At 40.2% G+C, this 16082-nt stretch overlaps 2 protein-coding genes across 2 annotated transcripts in view; both read right to left on the reverse strand.

Moving 5' to 3' along the window:
• Positions 1-16082, reverse strand: part of LOC127529461 (craniofacial development protein 2-like) — a 782501-nt gene that overhangs the window by 728948 nt on the left and 37471 nt on the right. The gene's annotated exons all lie outside the window — the stretch shown is intronic.
• eif2b3 (eukaryotic translation initiation factor 2B, subunit 3 gamma) overlaps positions 1-16082 on the reverse strand; it is a 136734-nt gene that overhangs the window by 92943 nt on the left and 27709 nt on the right. Inside the window, 1 exon segment of the mRNA XM_051933157.1 lies at positions 11724-11863. Within this exon segment, the coding sequence (XP_051789117.1) occupies positions 11724-11863 (140 nt within the window).

Here is a 16082-nt window from a genome sequence, read left to right on the forward strand (position 1 = left end):
CTTTAGGGATGTGAAAGAAAAATACATTTAGACACGAGGAGAATGTACAAAATCTACACAGACAACAACAATGTGCAGGTTTCAAATCAAGGAAAGAAAGAAGGTGAATTAGTGAGGCAGAAGTGATCACCTTTACACACCAAGCTGCAATCAAACTTAATAAAAGCTTAAGCAAATTTACGTTCTGGAAACTTTATGCAGGAAACTCCATGTTTTCTTAAAGTTAACATCATTCTTTCAGCATATATATATATATACATATATATACATATATATATATATATAATATATATATATATATATATATATATATATATATATATATATATATATATATATAAAGTATATATATATATATATACTTTAAATTAGTAATAGCATCAAAGTAAAAATTGAACCATCTATATATATCTTCAAACTGCCAAATCTAAATCAGGGTCACAGTGGAGAGGATTCCATCTTGGTAGCAACCAGTTGTAGACATTGTACCAGTCCATCTTAGAGTAAACATCCATGCTTTACTAATATGATTTATTTAGTGAAAACATTTTACATTGGTGAAGTTACAGAAGTCTAACAGACATTTTAATTAACTGTAATAATATTACTGTTTTCTGTTCACATCTATACCTTTTTATTATAATATTTAAAAAACAAATGGTCTCTGAGAGTAGAATGTTTCATAGCATACCTAAAATACTAGTACACCTAGTTTATTAACATCATAGCAATTTTTTTTCAGATTGATTTTCATTTTATTTTGCATATATTATTGATATTATCACTGATAGAGTTATGTCTTTACTCTTGCTATTAGATAGAATGAAGATCAAAAGGAAGTAAATAACTAATACAACATAAGGACAATCATTATGCAAAATAAAGCAAATAGAAAGTAAAAGCTCTCATAGTAATATATAGCATCAAAGGGCATACATAGACAAACAAAATGGCAGAAATCTTCATCATACTGTATATTAAGCCTTTCGCAGTTTAAGAATTTTGACAAATACTGTTTAGATGTATTTTTATAAATATCCATTAGACATTATTAAAACTTATGATCAAATGAACATAACTTGTGACAGGATACCCATGAATAATAAATGAAAAAAAAACTTCAACATATTCATGTAAAACTAAGCTAAAGCTAGTGTGAAATCAGTGGCCTACTTGTTGGACAGCTCACAGATTTCTGACATCATATGTTTAGAGAGTAGATGGAGGGAGGGAGGGGGAGAGAGAGAGAGAGAGAGAGAGAGAGAGAGAGAGAGTCAGTTTTTCAGCAGGTGAAATGAGGCGAGTCATTCAGCCAGCCAGGAATGCATGGATCAGTGATCTCTCAGCAGCACACAGGATCTGCACATTCAATAGCTCTGCTGACCTCACTCTTTCCACATGGAAGCCGGTTTAAACCTGGGGTTCCCTTGTATAGTTCCATTCAATACTCCAGTACAAAATATTCTGTAAAATACTTAAAAACTACAGCTGCTTGTTTAACTGATTTTTTTTTTATTTCTTAAAGTGTTAATAAACAGGTAAAATAAAGATTCTTAGGTAGGAACCAAATAATATTCCCTTGTATTGTATTTTCCATAAAACTTCTCACTTTCACTCTGTCCAACTGAGAGAACGTTTGTATTAATCTAATATAAAATAACATTTGTTTTATCAATTTATCATAAAGCATTATATGGGAAAGTCAGTTTAAAGTTTTTTTTTTTGTTTTTCAACTTGCTGAACTCATTTTTTCACTCACCGTTGTTTTAAATAGGTATTTGTTTTTTTTAGCAGAAGTCATGATATGAAAAAAAATACAGACATGCAAACTTTCATAATGCAGTCAACAATTACTCCATCATTATAATCAACTTTACTCCAATTATCCTAATGATGATAGCGGTGGAAACATGCTAAGCTAGGCTGATCAGGTCACACTGTCCTCAGTAAATTCCTCCAATACCTACTATGGAATTCTCTAACGTTATCAAGACAACTAAGATTATTATCCCTCCAGCATGTCCGAGTCTTCACTTTATTGCAGCTCAGCGAGTCCTCCTTTGTACACCTACCATGAGAGACACCAAGGGAACATGAACTAATTACGTGCCCAAACCGCCTAAACTGAGTCTTCTTTATCTACAAAAGCAGAAGTTGTATTCCACTGTCCTCCTATACATCATCATAGTACCTCAGACAATGAGCCCAGCAACCATGTAGTTTAATCGCATTTCAATCGCATGTATCTGTCATGTTATTTTTTCAGTCACTAAGCAAAACATATGACCATAGGGAAGAATGAAAATGTAGACTAACTGTTAAAACTGAAAGTGCCATCCAAGGACTGTTCTTGCAAGAATAAAATCATTACAGACATCGGTAAGACCTCAGGATTACTTAAATCACCTGTCTGGAATACCTTAAGAAGAAAGAATGCACTGGTGAGCTCAGTATTCGCAAAGGGACTGGTATTCCAAGGAATACCTCACATAGCTGATGACAGGAGCATCCTCACTATGGTAAAGAAATAACCCCAAATGCCTGCTTTGACAGATCAGAAACAGTCTTCAGGAGGAAGACATTTATGTGTCAGTGACTACCATTCGCAAAAGACTTCATGAACAAAAATACAGAGGCAACACTGCAAGATGCAAACCACTAGTTAGCCACAAACACAGGATGGCCAGATAATAGTTTGCAAAACAGTACTTAAAAGATCCTTCAGAATTCTGGAAAAAGGTGGACAAACGAGAGTGATGGCAAGAGCAAAGTATGGAGACAAAAGGGAACTGACCAAGATCCAAAGAATGCCATTTTATCTGCTAAACAGGGTGTCTAAGGTGTTATGTCTTGGGCATGTATAGTTGACACAGGTATTGGCAGACCTATCTTCACTAACGATGTAACTGCTGATGGCAGCTGCACAGTGAATTCTGAGGTAAACAGAAACATATCATCTGCATATCATCCAGTAAATGCCTCTAAACTCCATGGACACTGCTTCATCCTACAACAAGATAATGATCCAAATATACTGTTCAGGAAACATGGGAGATTTTCAAAGCTAAAAAAATGGAAAATTACTGAATGGCTAAGCCAGTTGTCCGATGTTTAAGTCCATACTGCCTGCCACAAGAGTGCTTACACTTCATTCTGACTGCTGTCAACAGTCCAACATCCTTAGATGCAACAGCAGTGTGTCTTCACACATTGTTAACTGCCAGGCCTCAGACATACGAACATACTCTATTCGCTACACTATCTTTGATGGCTTTAATCATATGTCTCTCTTTTCTGCTGTAAACACTTGCATAGTGTGGTAGTCACTTATACATAAGGTGTTTCGCTGGGAGGACGACGCTGTATTTCAAAGTTGCTTGGGTATGTTGTAATAAACGTACAAGTGATTCAAAAGCAATGGTATTTTACACACCCAAAGGTGTTTTCTTTCAAATAAATTATAAGCTTTCATGCCAGTTGGTCTTTTTCATTATTAAAATATGGGATTTGCACACGTATATGCCAAGGCAAGCAGCACATCACAGCTGAGTGAATATACTTTTATCAAAGATCCCACCTACATTGAGCCACATACAATGAAAGTCTCAATATCATTGTTTAAGCCGCGAGTGCGGCAATTATCTATTTAAAAAGAACTAGTTCTTTACATAGCTAATGTGTGCCCCATGACTGGAACTCTGTGAGTGTAATGATATACAGTCATATGAAAAAGTTTGGGAACCCCTCTTAATTCTTTGGATTTTTGTTTATCATTGGCTGAGCGTTCAAAGTAGCAACTTCCTTTTAATATATGACATGCCTAATGGAAACAGTAGTATTTCAGCAGTGACATTAAGTTTACTGGATTAACAGAAAATATGCAATATGCATCATAACAAAATTAGACAGGTGCATAAATTTGGGCACCCCAATAGAGAAATTACATCAATACTTAGTTGAGCCACCTTTTGCAAATAAAACAGCCTCTAGACTCCTCCTATAGCACTTTGATGAGTGTCTGGATTCTGGATGGAGGTATTTTTGACCATTCTTCCATACAAAATCTCTCCAGAAAAGTTAAATTTCATGGCTGCCGAGCATGGACAGCGTGCTTCAAATCATCCTATAGATTTTCAATGATATTCAAGTCAGGGGACTGTGATGGCCATTCCAGAACATTGAACTTCTCCCTCTGCATGAATGCCTTTGTAGATTTTGAACTGTATTTTGGGTCATTGTCTTGTTGGGATATCCAACCCCTGCGTAACTTCAACTTTGTGACTGATGCTTGAACATTATCCTGAAGAATTTGTTGATATTGGGTTGAATTCATCCGACCCTCGACTTTAACAAGGGCCCCAGTCCCTGAACTAGCCACACAGCATGATGGAACCTCCACCAAACTTGACAGTAGGTAGCAGGTATTTCTCTTGGAATGCGGTGTTCTTCTTCCGCCATTCAAAGCTCTTTTTGTTATGACCAAATAACTCAATTTTTGTCTCATCAGTCCAAAGGAATTTGTTACAAAATTAATCTGGCTTGTCTAAATGAGCATTTGCATACAACAAGCGACTCTGTTTGTGGCGTGAGTGCAGAAAGGGCTTCTTTCTCATCACCCTGCCATACAGATGTTCTTTGTGCAAATTGCACTGAATTGTAGAACGATGTACAGATACACAAACTGCAGCAAGATGTTCTTGCAGGTCTTTGGAGGTGATCTGTAGGTTGTCTGCAACCATTCTCACAATCCTGTGCATATGCCGCTCTTGTATTTTTCTTGGCCTGCCAGACCTGGGTTTAACGGCAACTGTGCCTGCAGCCTTCCATTTCCTGATTACATTCTTTACAGTTGAACCTGACAGTTTAAACATCTGAGATAGCTTATTGTAGTCGTCCCCTAAACCATGATACTGAACAATCTTTGTTTTCAGATCTTTCGAGAGTTGCTTTGAGGATCCCATGCTGCCACTCTTCAGAGGAAGAGTCAAAGCGAAGCACAACTTGCAATTGACCACTTTAAATACCTTTTCTCATGATTGGACACACCTGTCTATGAAATTCAAGGATTAACAAGCTAATCCAACCAATTTGGTGTTGCAAGTAATCAGTATTGAGCAGTTACATGCATCCAAAATCAGCAAAATTACAAGGGTACCCAACTTTTTGCAAAGCCAGTTTTTCACATTTGATTTAATTTCATACAACTAAATACTGCTTCACTGAAAATCTTTGTTTGGAAAACACACCAGTACTCAGATGTTCCTAGGAAATGAAAGACATACCACTGTTATCTTTTTTTGTTGAAAGTAAAGTAAATTGTTATGCAGGCTGAGAGGGGTTCCCAAACTTTTTCATATGACTGTATATCCAATGCTGATGATGAGATCATGGTCTCTTTTGATGTCGTGTTGTTATATACTATGATCCCAATCCATCTGGTCACAGAAACTTTACTGACAAAACTAAACAACAACCTCAACATAATGGCATGAACGAAGCTGACCAATAAGGACATTATGCACCTAAACTCATTTTACCAACATATCCACTTCCATTTTAATGGAAGTCAGTTCAGTGCTATATGCAATCATCAAATTTAAATGTTAACAGTTCACACACACGCAAGGACCGTCCTTTCTACATTTACGACATGTGTACCTGTTGCAATGTACACACTTCTCTCTGTGCTGTGGTTTCCATTACACACCTGAAAGAAAGAGACAATATATGTGACATTTTGAAGAAATCTTTTTATGACCGGAATAGTAGCAATCAGAAAACATCATCGCACTAATGCGATATTATTTGAAAACGAACAGCGTCAGATCGGGTGTAAATTTATCCTGGCACTGTTACTTAGAGTCAGGAGGGACGGGGTGGGGTGGGTGGGGGATTCAGGGGGGGTTTACAGCGTGATCGTGATTGAGAGAATAAAACTGAAAAAAGCAAACTTTTACAAGTACCATAAATTTATACCCAATGTCCCATATATTTGTCTCTTTCTTTTTTTCTCTGTGCTGCGTTGACATCATGCACCAGAAGGCATAAGCTTATTCAGTGCTGAACACGCAGGTGGCCAGTTGCTGTGTGCTGTAACAAGCTTGACCTTGCAGCAATCAACGCACATGTACTGTGCAGGGCATGTACAGGGGCCACTGAGAAAAGAAGAGTGTTCATGGATCACCTTGCAGAGGAACTTCGTCATCGCATCTTATTAGAAAAGGCGATGGAAAAAGAAAAGGAGGATGCTACATCCAGATCAGAGAATGTCCAGTTCCATTGCCTCAAAACACCACTCACATCTACAATTATTCACAGTTTCAAATAGGAACTAACAGTGTCAGATCCCTGGGGGGCGGTAGTATGCATCGTGATCGTGACTGAGAGAATAAAAGTGCTTTAACAATGTGTTTACACAGATTATTGTAGAAACGGAACACACATGAAATGCATTTGTTCCAAATAACGATCTATTATTTTCACTCTAATACTCCAGCACTTCACTCCCAGATAATCAAGGCATGAGCTGGGAGAACTTTGTGCATGGTCTGCAGAAGTGGGGGGATGGAACAGCGGGCTGCTTGCTGCTTGTCTTTATCAGCACATTTACAGGACAAAAGACGCTGACGGAGAGGTGCGATGGGATTTAAGGTGGGCCGGATCTATGAGTTTTTTCGTAGGCTCTGGTAATTCTAGTGTTAAAGATGGATACATTTTTAAAAAGATCACTGGAACCTTTGACGACTGGCAGTGACAATAATAAAAATAAAAATAGATTGTACAGTGATGAATACCTCAAATATGGTTTTACTGTTATTTCCAATAAACCCCAGTGTGTAATTTGTTGAGAAGTGTTGTCAATAGAAAGAATGAGATAGTCAAAGCTACTTTGACATTTAAATACCAAAAACCCAGACAAAAAAGACAAGCCTATGGAATTCTTTGAAAGAAAGCTAAACTACCTCCACAAGCCATTTTTACTTTGGCAACCACCACTAATGAAAAAGCATTACTAGCAAGTTATCGAGTTGCATTTTGTATTGCAAAAGCCAATAAGTCACATACAATTGTCAAAAATCTGATTTTACCAACTGCTGTTAATATGGCGCAAATAATGGTTGGTGAAAAATAGGCTGACAAGCTCAAAACAATACTTCTCTCCAATAATATGATCCAAAGAAGAATGAGCAATACTGCAGAAGATTATCGAACACAAGTTCTTGAAGATACTAAGAAGCGCAAGTATTTCTCATTACAGATGGACGAATCCACAGATATTTCCAACTCTGGCGGCAGTGGTGGTGGTAACTGCCACAGTGCGACGAAATCTGGTTTGTACCTTCTTTCATTGCAAGTGGCAGTCCTCTATGGTGAACATTGCCATACGTGTTCAGCACCACGATCAGCTGATCCTGGTACCTCATTTTCTTTTTCAATCTCGATCTCTAGATCACTTGCACCAGAATCAGAGTCCGACAATTCAGAGTTCAATTCAGCAATAACGCTCAAAACATCGTCCACGGAGTATTTTGCTTTGTGCATTCGCTTCACTCTCTCACTAGATGCTGTTGCCATTTTTGTCATTGTTTGGTCTTTGCTACTCACACACACGCTAGGATTACATATCAAGTCAATGAGTCTAACATTTGTCCAAGCAAAAACAGTCTACCTTTACCGTAACAGCGAGTTATGTTGACGTTATCGCTCAAGTTTACATCTACCTTCAACCCCTCCTGTCAAAAAAAGTTGACATCCACCCTAAAAGAGTTAACTCTAACTTTTGTTTATTTTAGAAATCCTGTTATGCTCCCTCAATCTCTTTATTGCAACTCTCTAGAAGATCGTGGCCCACACTTTGGGAACCACTGTCCTACACAATCCAAAGGCAATTGAAAAATAGAAGAAACTCTGATAGGAAGAGATCTGGCAGACCCAAAGTCACAACCCAAACAGAACACAAGCTTCTGAGGGCCACTACCTTGCGCGATAGGTGCCCCACAGCACAACAGCTTCAAGCACTGCTTAACAGTGGTCAAAAAAAGCAAGTCTCAGTTTCTACTGTGAAGAGGAGACTTTGTCCAGTCTACAGTAATCCACAGCCAGTATTTTAAGGCTCTATTTTCTCATTTAAGAAATGGCTTTCTTACTGTTACGCACTCTGTCAAACCTGCAGCACAAAGTCTCCTCTTCATAGTTAAATGCAGGAAAAATGGTCAATGGAGAGTTTTATGAACATGACAACAATGTAATCCATATAATATAGTTATTCCTGTTATCAGATCTTAATACAGTGGAACCTCGAGATACGATCACCTCTGTATACGAGAAATTCAAAATACGAGGAAAGTATGAGCGAAAATTTCTGATCTAAATGCGAGCATTGGCTCGCATTAGGAGCCAGGCTGTGGGTATAGCTCTCAGCTTAGCGAGGGGGCGTGGTAGCAGTTGCGAGCCGCGATCTGCGGTGTCTGCGTTTCTCACTTAAGTGCACAGGTGGGAAACTGCCCACATCCGTGATTGTTCCTGTGGCTGATGGGCTGCAGCTGCCATGTCCTCCCCGCATATATAGAGAAGCGCGAGCCGGTTAAGGGGGAGAAGAAGTGAGAGGAGAGAGAGAGAGAGAGAGAGAGAGAGAGAGCGGGCAGGCAGGCAGGCAGGCAGGAAGGAGGGCGGGCAGGAGAGCAGGCTCGCGTGTAGCTGAACAGTGAGCTGAACAGGCGAGCTAAACAGCTGAAGCAGGACGGTGTAGAGAAGGTCAGCTGCATTAAGAGTGTCTCGCCTGTTGCAGAGCCCGCAGGTGAGACGCTAACAGAGAAGAAGCACCGGGGATTGTCGTCTGTTTTTTAAAGACTGCATCCTTTTGACGTTTTAACCTCGTGTTAAAGGATTGTTACTCTTGTGTATTTTAAACCTCCACTTCACAACTGTTTTAAGGATTATTTATTTAAACATTTATTGAATGCTCTACTGCACTTTGGACACCTGTTTTGATTCTTTTAATAATCAGTTATATTATTTACCAGTGTTATTTATTAAAGGTAGACTACAGTATATATAATTTATCAGTGTTATTTGTTAGGAAAATTGATTTTTATGTTAATATATTTGGGGTGCGGAACGGATTAACTGGATTTCCATTATTTTCAATGGGGAAGTTTGTTCTAGATACGAGAAATTCGCTATACAAGCTCAGTGCTGGAACGAATTAAACTCGTATCTAGAGGTTCCACTGTACAACTAATTATTTATTTAAGACCAGTAAAATACCCGCGCTTCGCAGCGGCGAAGTACTGCTTTAAAATTTTTATTAAGAAGAAAAGTAAACCTTTTTAAACTGAGGGAAAATATACCAATAATTATTTGTTAAGGATCTCTTTGCATACCACATTGTCAGTTCGGCCCTCCGGTTGTAATATGACTAAGTTGTGCGCTGAGCTTACTCTTTAGCATGCAACTGTTAGTTGGCCATGTGAAAAGCAATCTTGCCTCAAATCAATGCCAACCTTTTGTAGTGTCTGTCCCTGAGACTTATTGTCATTGCGAAGCAGAGCCTTAGTGGAAATTGGAGGCATCTGAATTGAAATGGGTTTCATCGATAACTTCGCATCCAGCTTTTGACAGTTTAAACATTCATAAACATCAAAGTGTCCACTACTCAAATTATCACCTGTGAATCTAAGATGTTTAAGAGGCATTGGCGGTTGTCCAAAGGTGTAAAATATTTGGCCATTTCAGTACACTTGAAAGTGACAACCGAACAATTCAGAGGCAGCTAACAACTCACATGCAGAACCATAGGTGAAGGGCTTAAGCATTTCACTCTTAGAGTGCTCCTGTGTAGTATAATTATCTCCTGTACCGTCATCAGTCCACACCTTGAACCTGTCCCAGTCATTCAATACATAAGACACAATGTTCCTCCGGATATCAAGAGTGAGCCTGATATGGCCATGCAATATGTAACACAGAGAATGGAAAAGGCAGTCGACATTTCTGGACATGGAAACCACTCGGTAAGTGACAGTTCTTTGATCGATGGTGATCACCTCGATAGACACCTCGATAGACATGGTAATGGGGTGCGGTTGGAGCGATAAAGGAAATGGGTACCTGAACAATGTAAACTAAGTCTAAAATACCTACACAATAACTATAATCGTAATAAACGAACAATAAAACAGAGGAGAAGTAGTGGATTAAATAAAAAGGCTGCAGTTATCAGCAGGGAGATGTGAATACTGTGGCCAAGCAAGGAAGGGAATGAAGAGACCGGAGCGACGGACGGCCTTATATAGGCAGGCAGCCAACTACGTGGGAGGCGTGGGGATGGGGGACCCAACGCCATCACACACGGAGACCTAGCTGCAGGCTATGGACGTATATATGTACGTAAGTAGGATTCAGTTAGCGTTGGGAACCCGCGTACCAAATTTCTTGAAGATGGACCCATGAGTAACGAAAGACCGTTGGAAAGTTCAATATGGCGGCTGACAGTGGCTTCATACCACCGAAATAAGTACGTACATCGGTTTCGGTTAGCACAAGGAAGCCGCCTACCAAATTTCGTGAAGATGGGGCCATAAATAAGAAAGTTTAACATGGCGGACTTTGTCGACCGTTATAGACTGTTACACATAGAATTTCGAAATGAAACCTGCTTAACTTTTGTAAGTAAGCTGTAAGGAATGAGCCTGCCAAATTTCAGCCTTCTACCTACACGGGAAGTTGGAGAATTAGTGATGAGTCAGTGAGGGCTTTGCCTTTTATTAGTATAGATTCTGGAACAGATCTTTTTCACCTTTTTTGTACCAAAAACAGCAAATGATTGAACTCCTCCAAGGTATGTCCAGAAGCTTGTATAATCTTTGGTAATGGCATTGTGTTGCTAATGTCTAGGTGCTTGGTGGCCCATAGTCCTAGTAGGACAGCTCATGAAGACGTTTTCTTTATTATGTTAGTTGGTTACATATTTGAGTTTAATTTTATTTAGATTAAAATGCATTTAAATATGGTATTAAAAAGAACAATGTCATGAATAAATCAAAAACCTGTTGACAAACACAATGATATTACTTTGTTGCCAAATCCTGACAGTGGGTAAAAAGCTGAAAGTTAATTCCAATATGATGCGTGCATCATATTTTTTTCTCCTTACACTGTTTTAACAGTTTAAAAAAGACAGTGCAGTAGTGATCTCAAGAAACATTCCACAACAACATTACAAAGGGGTTTGACCCTAAAAACTCTGACATGGTAGCTGAGTATGTTTCCAAGGCTTCTATTTCACCTGTATTTATTTGGAAAACAAAATTTGAACATGCATCTGGTTTCCTGGGTGAAGGGTTGGGAAAGATACAATCATGTTATTAGAGACAGAATTTCAAGTAATATAGCCACTTCAGTCTATATTCACTACAGAATGTATCTAATAGGGTACAGATTCTTTGGATTACATAGAAAACTGTGGAAAAATAGGTAGCATAGGACATGAACATTACATAAAGGGATGACAAATGTGTCTGGACATAAGGCACATTTGGGAGGGCAGATCTGTTAAAAAAAACCTTTCTTCAGAAACATTCTCCATTTAATCTTTTCTGAACATTTCACTGTTGGAATGTTGTGTTTATAAATTTCTTATGATTTTTCAGTATGGAATTGAAAATTTTTCATCTATTTTTACCTTTCAATTAGAAACATATTAAACAAAAATAGAAGCCCACCTTTATCTTTTGATGAATATGTCGAAGTGCATCAGCTGTACCCATATCAGCATCTTCTTGAATGATGACTATGTCCAGCCTCATTTTGGTATCAACAGTTAAATTCTTCTGAATTTCTTTTGTTGTAATCACAATAACCTCTGTACCAAAAGATTGAAACAAATATCTTAAACACAGATTAACAATCATAAGAATCTACTAAATCTGTGATTTCAAAATTTTCAATGGTCAGCCCCTCTACCTTTAGCTAAATCCTTATTTACTAAAATGTTAATTGCCCTTTTCTTCTTTTAGTAATTCTATTCAGAAATAGCCCACTGAGTTTTCTGCACCTGTTATGGATTTTAGCAAAAAAGTGTACATAATAAGCAAGAGTAAATTTACTGTTAAGGACCTAACTGTAAAGATTAAGTTTTACAATTTCTTAATTGGAATTGTTGAAAATAAACTTCATGTTAAAATATAAAGGGAGACAATTCAATTAAAAGTATTTCCGTGTTGTAAACTAATTATTAGTTGTAGCTACATTACAGCTTAACTACTGTATTTTCCTGAATATACTCTGCACCTCTATATACAGTAACCTGCACATTTTGTCTTTCATTAAAAATCTGTATAACCCACACATTTGCACTCCTTTAAAATGAATATAAATCACCAGAACACCTGAAAAAATTAACCCATAATGCACCACTTGTAACTGTTATGTTGCTCTGCATAAAAATTACTTAACTACAGCATTGCCTCATGCAAAAGGTATTTGGTAATAAATGATACTCTCCATCTAACTGATAAGTTTGTTGCTTATTAGTTCTTTGCTTGTTCTGTCACGAAATAGCAAACTTCACATTAAAAATTTGCCTCCTTATCCACATGCTGAAAAAGTTCCTAACTTGTACGTGTTGCGCTCTTGGGTGCGACGTAATCCTCCCAGCCTTGTACTAATTGAACCCTCTTTGACTGCTACAACATTATTTCATGAACCTGTAAGCAATAAGTTTAAGTCCAGTTTGGATGCTGTTTACATTTACATTTACCTATTTGGCTGTTACACTCAAAAATATCAAAGTGAGTATGACATGTATTCATTGAACTCCAGATTAGCCTTAATTTTGCCAGCTAAAATAGCCAACTGCTCCCAAAAGGAACCCCTGATGTTTTCGAACTGCACTAAGCACTGCCTCAAGTCAAGACAAGTCAAGTTGGGAAGCATGCACTGGTACAGTGCGTTGCCGCACCTACAACACAACAAAACAACTCAGTATCCCGGTTTGCAACCCCTCAGGCAGACACGCGGTCCAGTCCCACCCTCCGGAAATGACCCTCTATCCACCGCAGCCAGGTGTTACATGGGCGACCCCTGGGTCTGGTCCAGCCACTCGGGTCCCCAACAATGAGGATCTTACGAGCTGGATCACCCTCAGGGAAACGCGCCACATGGCCATAGTGCCATAACTGACACTTCCTCACAATGCAGGTAATGTGCCTCATTCGGGACTCCACGAGCAACCGCTCATTCGACACAAAGTCAAACCAACGGTACCCAAGGATTTTCCGGAGAGACACAGTACCAAAGGAGTCCAGTCTTCGTCTCAGGTCACTGGATAGCGTCCATGTCTCACAACCATATAGCAAGACAGGAAGCACCAGGATTCTAAAGACTTGGACCTTCATCCTTTTGCATAGATATCGGGAGCGCCACACACCCCTTTTCCAGCGACCTCATGACCCCCCATGCTCTCCCAATCCGTCTACTGACTTCATAGGAAGAGTCACCAGAGACATGAATGTCACTGCCAAGGTAAGTAAACCTCTCAACAAGGTCAACACTCTCTCCGCAAACAGACACACTGCTGATGGCTATGCCCAAGAGGTCATTAAAGGCTTGGATCTTGGTTTTTATCCAGGACACTCGCAAGCCCAGACACTCAGACTCCTCACTCAGTCTCTCCAGCGCCCCGAACAGAGCCTCCATTGACTCCGCAAAGATCACAACATCGTCAGCAAAGTCAAGATCCGTGAACCTTTCTTCACCAACAGATGCCCCACAGCCGATGGACCCCACGACCTTGCCCAACACCCAGTCCATACAAGCACTGAACAGAGTAGAAGCAAGAACACACCCCTGACGAACCCCAGAATCAACTGGGAAAACGCAGAGGTCCTGCCTCCACTCTGCACAGCACTCACAGTACCAGTGTACAGGCCAGCCATGATATCCAGCAACCTCAAGGGGATCCCGCGAATCCTCAGGATGTCCCACAGGGCAGCTCGATCAACTGAGTCGAACGCTTTGCAAAAAGCGACAAAGGCTGTAAAGAAACACTGCCAATATTCACGTTTGCGCTACATGAGAACTCTCAGTGCCAGGATGCGGTTGGTGGTAGACTTCTTAGTCGTAAAACCAGACTGTTCCGGTCGCTGGTAGGTGAGCAAGTGATCACAGATCCTATTGAGGATGACCCTAGCAAGGACCTTACCCGGCACCGAAAGCAGTGTTATCCCCCTGTAGTTGCTGCACTCCAGGCGACCACCCTTCTCTTTCCAGATAGGGATGACAAGTCCCGTTTTCCAGTCAGTTGGGATGATACCAGTCTCCAAAATGGAAGCAAAGATAGCTTGCAATGCCAGGAGCACAGCCTTACCACCAGCCTGGAGAAGTTCACCCCAGATACCACATATCTCTGCAGCCTTCCCCCCCCCCCCCCCTCAGCTGGTTCACCACCTGTGCAATTTCAGTGAGATTGGGTGGTTCACAGCCAATTGCCACACGGTGCCATAATGCCCACTCGATTGGGTTTCATTTTTATATGGGGTTTCTCTATCCGCTCCTGCTCCTTTGAATACAATGCAAGCGCAAAGCAGGCAGACCCTTTTCTAAAGAAAAAAAAATTAACTATCAAACTTAGCTCACAGGGGATTGGCAAGGGCTCCAGACTGACTGCCTGCTGTGTGCTAACCAGGTAAACCAAAACGAACATGCTAGCCTAGATATGTCAGTATTCGGGATAAGGAAAAGATATGAAACATTTATAACATACTTATTTACAAAGCAGAGTATCTGCAATTTTTTCATACAGCTGGAAGAAAAAAAAAAAACATAGCAACTCTCAGCATGAGAAAGGAGAATGATGTGGATTGTGGAAATAATATAAAAAAGACAGAATGGTTTATTCTTCTTTAATGTTACAATAAAGATTAAAAAGGAATAGTGTCTTTAAGAGATGTTACAGTAAGAAAAGAAATAAACTGTACAGGTGCATCTCAATAATTTAAAATATTGAAAAGGTAATTTATTTCAGTAATTCAATTCAAAAAGTGAAACTCATATATTATTTAGATTCATTACACAGAGTGATATATTTCAAGAGTTTATTTTGCTTTTCATCTCCCTTATTATGGCCTACAGGTAATGAAAATTCAAAATTCAGTATCTCAGAAATTAAAATATTACATAAGATCAATAAAAATTTGTGAATTTCCCCTTGGGATTAATAAAGTATCTATCTATCTATCTATCTAAAAAGAAAAAGATTTTTAATACAGAAATGTTGGCCTAGGCGGCACGGTGGCGCAGTGGTAGCGCTGCTGCCTCGCAGTTAGGAGACCCAGGTTCGCTTCCCGGGTCCACCCTGCGTGGAGTTTGCATGTTCTCCCCGTGTCTGCGTGGGTTTCCTCCGGGCGCTCCGGTTTCCTCCCACAGTCCAAAGACATGCAGGTTAGGTGGATTGGCGGATCTAAATTGGCCCTAGTGTGTGCTTGGTGTGTGGGTGTGTTTGTGTGTGTACTGCGGTGGGTTGGCACCCTGCCCGGGATTGGTTCCCTGCCTTGTGCCCTGTGTTGGCTGGGATTGGCTCCAGCAGACCCCCGTGACCCTGTGTTTGGATTCAGCGGGTTGGAAAATGGATGGATGGATGGATGTTGGCCTACTGAAAAGTATGCCCATGTACATACTCAATACTTTGTCGGGGCTGCTTCTGCATTAATTACTGCATCAATGCAGCGTGGCATGGAGACTGTAATAGACGCCCAGGAGCCCTGCCCGCCGGAATGCCGGGAGGAACGAGGAACCGGGAGAGTGGCGCCTCTTTTCCCTGGGTACCCAGCCGGTCCTTGATCCCTGGGGGACAGCACTTCTGGGACACCAGGAAGTGCTGACAAACCAGGGATGGTTTATGCCCAGAGTGCTTCCGGATGCAAGGGCAGCACTTCCGCCACACTGGGGAGTGCTGCCAGAAGTCTGTCATCAGGCACCTGGAGCACATCCGGGAGTGTATAAAAGGGGCTGCCTCTCTCCATTCAATGGCTGCAGTCGGGAGGAAGAGGACAGAGCTCCGTTTAGAGGAGTGAAGGCGGTGA

The sequence above is a fragment of the Erpetoichthys calabaricus genome, chromosome 10 (genome assembly GCF_900747795.2).
Source record: "Erpetoichthys calabaricus chromosome 10, fErpCal1.3, whole genome shotgun sequence".
NCBI lineage: Eukaryota > Metazoa > Chordata > Cladistia > Polypteriformes > Polypteridae > Erpetoichthys > Erpetoichthys calabaricus.